This window comes from Rana temporaria, chromosome 5 (assembly GCF_905171775.1).
Source record: "Rana temporaria chromosome 5, aRanTem1.1, whole genome shotgun sequence".
Taxonomy (NCBI): Eukaryota; Metazoa; Chordata; class Amphibia; order Anura; family Ranidae; genus Rana; species Rana temporaria.
The window spans coordinates 104561037-104567036 of NC_053493.1; the positions used below are offsets into that span (position 1 = coordinate 104561037).

General features: G+C 33.0%; 1 protein-coding gene across 9 annotated transcripts in view; it reads right to left on the reverse strand.

Moving 5' to 3' along the window:
* The window catches only part of SATB1 (SATB homeobox 1), a 137817-nt gene that overhangs the window by 128469 nt on the left and 3348 nt on the right, over positions 1–6000 (reverse strand). For 7 of the 9 annotated variants that reach the window (XM_040352966.1, XM_040352964.1, XM_040352967.1 and 4 more), the window contains exons 2-4: positions 4133–4368; positions 1256–1432; positions 462–588 (exon numbers count right to left, since the gene is read on the reverse strand). In XM_040352966.1, the coding sequence (XP_040208900.1) occupies positions 462–588; positions 1256–1432; positions 4133–4343 (515 nt within the window). In that variant the 5' untranslated portion in view covers positions 4344–4368. Of the gene's footprint in view, positions 1–461; positions 589–1255; positions 1433–4132; positions 4373–6000 lie in introns of all 9 variants that reach the window. The other 2 variants (XM_040352965.1, XM_040352969.1) reach the window with 2 other exon arrangements.

Below are 6000 nucleotides of genomic sequence, written 5' to 3' on the forward strand. Positions count from 1 at the left end.
TTTTTTTTTTTTTTATTGCGGCTGAAGAAAAACAAAACAAAAAAAAAATATGTCACATACCAGATTACATTAAGAAGGGTGAAGTCATTCTTTCACAGAATGTACCCAGATGGCTTTGTGCAGGATATGCAAAAATATTTTCTGTTAAGTACATTTTATGTAAAATACCCATTTGTAATGCATATATCGAATTAATTGGCTAAATATAATTCAGCATATACAGCATGTGTAACAAAAAAAACACACTAACACACATACACACAACAACAACGAAAAAAATATGTAAAATAAAATGTATGTCAGACACAAGTAAAAGTAATCCTCCAGTCTCTGTAGAAACTTTTGGTGCCAGGAAAGTATATTAGCGCATGCCATATTAAAAAAAAAAAAAAAAAACAATAAAGGAATGAAAAACACCTGCAGCTGATAAGGAACTAAGCAGTCTACACATCATGACTCACCTATGTAGTTGTATTTTCAGTGTGACCACATGAAACACATCTTGTAGCATATCTGCTACAGTGGCATCAGGAGCATCTGTAACACAGGAAAGTGGAACTGGATTCCATTTACCAACTTGGATCAGCCCTGCGTCATAAAGATAAAGTGTATTACTTTCAAAATTAACCCTACGATAAAGATTCATTAAAAAAAAGATTAAAAAAACAAAAACAATCAGACCTTTAAAATAGCATCTAAAATACTAATAAAAAAATATATCGAAATACTCTATTGTATTTCACAGAGTATAAGGAGCTTGATAAATACCACGCTATCTCCAATAATAATTAATGAGAAATATACATCTTGATTAACAAGCACCAAAATACCAATATCTCTGCCTAACGAATTCAGAGAAACTGAGCCTCGACAATTTCACACCTAAATATTTAAGAAAGAGTCAGCAGCAAATTACGCTGCCTAAATAATAACAAAAATGTGAAAACTGAAAAAGGAAACACATCTAGGTATTCAGTCATAAATGCAAATTGACTTTCAGCATTCCATCTGCTCAGATATGCTCAGCATTTCTCCCTAGATTCTCAGTGGACCATATTATTAAGGTCAATAGTCATGCTAATGATTCAGTGCTAACATCTGAAGTCCCTTAAAACTAGCCATGTTATTTACAATTTAGCTGCAAAAAAATGTTATAGTAAAAATAATCATAGTAATTATATGGAAATATAAAAGAAGAAATTAAAACATTTTGAGTAACAATGTAACACCCATTTTCTTTGACTTGATTATTTACCTTTGGCTTGGGCAGCTGCGCTGTGAGAATATCCAAGGGACAGTAGAGCCATTTCAATCAACTGGTTAAAAAGCATGTCCTTCCTAACCAATACAAACTCTGCATGCTCCTCTTTGCAGTCATACTCAATGAAATTTTCATAATGTTCCACCACGCAAAAAACCGGAAGCATGTTTCCTACAAACATGAAAAGAGAAAAAAAAAAAACATCACTAACAACAGTTACAGGTAATAAATAAAAACACAAAACCTATCCAAAACACTCACAAAAATTGAAGTATATAAAATCACTATATTGCAAATGTACAATAAAAGTATTTCATTCTTCTGATGACCTAAAGTTAAAATTATTTAATGAATGGAACACTTGGGTATAACATTTGGATGCTTCAGACTAGGCACAACATAATATCTCATTAACAATACAATAAATAAAAAATGGGTACTTTACTAATTACTGGCACAGCGGCCCACTAGAATGTAATTCAATATAAAAAGTAGAAAAGTGATCCCCTTAAAAGTCATAGAAATACATTCTTTAATTTCCTGACAACAGTTCTGCAGCAATGTTTACAATGGTCATTTTACCAAAATGTTTGCCTATTTTTTCTTCAATAAAAAAAAGGCATCTGTTGTCTTCCATGGTGGACTAGGATATCATAACATATTCTGAAATTAAGTTTTACATTTATACAACCAACTAAAGGTAGCGCGTTGCAAAATGTACTTGGACCTTTCCTCACAAGTGCATTACTGGAAAGCTAACAATATCACACACTAGGTTATGTTAAAGGATTAAAATTTTCAAAATGTCAAAGATATAATAAATAAAAAATATTACTTTTTTCCTGGAAACCAACCCTGGCAATATATTGCACAAGCTGTTTATTGTCAATAATCAAATGAAAATCACTCATCCAAATCCATTTCTCAGTAAGTCGACATTGGTATTCAATTGGTTAAGATCTGGAACTGTTCTTTCAACATGTAGGAGGACTGTAGCTATTCTCTTCTGAAGGAGTAGCTAAGTAGGGACTCCTATGTCTTTGAAGTGGGTGAGGGGAGCTCAATTCATTATGTGAACTCTCCTTGTGACCTTACGCAAGTCTCTCATTTGTTCCCTTCCTCTGTGCCAGAAAAGATCACAATCAATTCAGAGAAAGAGCTCCCTGAGCCTGAAACATGCTACATGAGACACTGCTTGGGTCTTTTTAAAAAGAAATATAGAAGTTCTAGCTCCGCGCAATTAAAATCTCACTCCTTAGATGGACTTTTGATCAACTCATTTTAATAATAAGATGCCGCGTTCATAAACAATGTATTATCTGAAGCCCTCATTTCTAAAATGCATGGGAGATAACGTGACAATAAAAAAAAGAAATCAAGCTACACACATAGATCTTTAACCCAGAGCAAATACATGTTATTAGCACAGAGTGACGTGCTGTCCTTCCTCAAGTCATCAGCATTAAAGAGCAGTATTCTTGCATTAACTGCTCCCATCTGACTGAATGCTTGGCCCTGCAACTTTATAACTGCCCAGTATTAAAAAAGAGGAAAGCTTTGGTCAGTGCTAAAAATATAAGATGATTCCAACCTGAAGGCACTGCTAGAGCTTTTGCTGAACATTTATGAGCCTATGTAAACAACAAGTCTGCATAAGGAGCAGCGAGTCTGTAGAATCCTTGTCTAAAACTGTCCTGGCATTAAACTTTGCTGTGCAAATATCACATACTACCAGAGGCAGCTGAAATCTCCTATTTAGGAATTTATAGAACTTATATGTTTGCAGGCGTCAGAAAGTCCTTTTATAAAGCTTTGCTCCAGCTCCTCAGTACAATATTAATGCACTCGCTTTGAAAAGCCATAATAAATTATATTTTTAATGCTTGTTCTGCCCTGGCTTTCTTAAGATGCATACATTCTTGGCAAACAATCAATAAATAGGGTAATCATGAACTGAGGCCAAAGAATTTGCTGAAGTGCTCTTTTTCCATTTTAATAGATAGAGATCTAACAATACCAACTGCTGTGTCTGTTCATTTTAAGATCAATATATGCTTTGTTTTCGCCAAACGGAATGCAAAACGAAGGATTGTATGATAAATGTTACACATTGAAGACAATGAAATTCCAATGCCTTCAACTATGTAGCTGAAATTATCAGTTGTCTCCAAATAATGCTCAGAGCATTCCAAACCTGAAGGAAGCAACTATAATAAGCCCATTCTTTAGATTTCCATATCATATGGGTTGAAGTTTTCAACTGTGTTTGAGTTGTTCTTTGTCCCACAGACTAGAGGATGTGTTGTCCAACTAGAGGATGGCAGAGCAAGCATTAAAAAAGAAATAAAAAAATTCAGATAGATCGATAGATAGATAGAGAGCGCGGGTGAGCGTGCAAAAGTGAACCTTGAAAAATCTTGTTTACTAAAACCCACAGAACTATTAGTATTCTACTACCAACGAACATAAATATTTATCATAACAGGATATATCTATCTATCTATATATATATATATATATATATATATATATATATATATATATATATATATATTAATAGATAGATCTATCTATCTATATATGTATATATATATATATATATATATAGATAGATATATATATATATATATATATATATATATATATATATATATATATATATATATATATATATATATATATATATATATACATAGATAGATAGATAGATAGATAGATAGATAGATAGATAGATAGATCTATCTATATATATATAAAAAAAGTAATTACTGAAAAATAAATGTCAAACCTACTTTGATGTAAAGCAAAGTACCGAAATGCAGCTGCTATCTTGCATTCACCTAGGAAGTGAGCTTGTCTTAGGAATATTACCTTTTCGGATACTGGACCTCATCATATGAGCGGAATGTCTAAGAGGCACCCCTTGCATTTTTCCTCCTATGCTTCCAGCTCTTCCTCTTCCTAGAGGACTTCCATTCTGCTCAAGGCGGGCTATTTTGGCTGGCGGACCTTTTGGATCGCTTACATTGTTAGACATTTCTGAATGTTCTATCCCCTGAGTTTTCTCGTTCGAATGATCCATGCTCAGTCCCGCCTCTAAGGATCACCTGGCTCAATTAAAAAAAAAGTGTTTATAAATCTATGAGGCATGCTCATCTTTTGTAGCATAGAAAAAAATGCAAATGGTGACCAATTTTACTAGTGTACAAATATATACACATACATAGACATAAAAACGAAATTGCTTGGACAATTAAGTTGTAGCACACATCTCGTGAGAGGAGCCAGACCATTTTTTTTTTTAATTGACTACAAATAATGAACACCTGCAAAGCTTGTACATATTGATTTATGCTTTGAAAGTCTATTCCTCATATCTATTGACACTGCTTTGATTTAGGAATATGCTTACCACACCTCAAGCAACAATTTATTTACGAAATGTTCTGCCACCCTAAAAAAAGATAACTTTTCCCCTGATTTAGTAAGACAGACTTCTGTAATGATTTTAAATTTGATTTTTTTGGTGTAAGACTTCAGATTCTTTCAGTATCGGCATTCACCTGCATCTACAACAGCAAAAAAATGTATTTCCTAAACGCTTCAAGAACATAAAAAGTAACAACTATATTTGGGTAACCAAAGTAAAAATGGATGAACTAAAAAACTGGTCTAGGTTCACGTGAATATGTTGCATGAACTGATATCACATGAGCCTTGCATGGCGGATAGAGAAAAGGTTTATTACCTGATATCACTTCTTAATCATATATATATATATATATATATATATATATATATATATATATATATATATGTAATAACTCATTCCAAGTAAACGTTTTTAATGTTGCACTGCACATGCATACACCTGCTGCTGCAACAGTTTTTACAGATTTTTCAAAGAACCTTTAAACTTTTCTTGCATTTTTTTAAGATTCCATGTAACAGACAGTGCCATCTTCTCATTTAATAACTTGTTACTTTTCTAACAATACTTAATGTATTTATTGAAATAATTATTAATGGAACCCTCTTTTTCATTTACAATAGACATGGATATTATTTACATCATCAGAAACGTTGTTGTACAAAGTCTAATCTCTACAATTTTCAAATGTATATCTTATAAATGTGACTTCTCAACTCATGCATTTGAAATCCTAAACTAGGCAAACACACAAGGATAAAATGCTGGGTAGAAAATGTAATATTGCTAAAATAATGTTTTTATTCTTTTTCTGGAAGCCAGGCATACTGAGAAGAAAAAGTTTAGGACTTAACCTTCCCCTATGAATTATAGACCTTACTTAAATAAAAAGCTTAATTTAAGTCTATTAATTACACTTATTTTAGAAAAGGTCGTAGGTTCAAATAAATCAGACTTGCACTCTTGAACATTACATGCCCTACCTCTGAACACAGCAAACATTAAAATCTACATCTATCTTGGTATAGGAGGTAAGACTGCAGTAGTTCTGAAGTGATAAAGTGCAAGTACTCAAGTCATGATGTAAGTGACGTCTGGATGTCAGACACTACATTCCCTCCAACTAGGAGCTATTTCTAAGAAATGTGGCCAGGAAAACGCTCATAGAGGACTCCTTGATTTGTGGACTACCCACAATGTATTTGGTGTCAAAACTGGAATCAAACGTGCATAAACCATCTAACCCCCCCCCCCCATTTAAAACACTGTGCCCAAGGCTAAAGTTCACCAAGATCTCAATTACAAATAA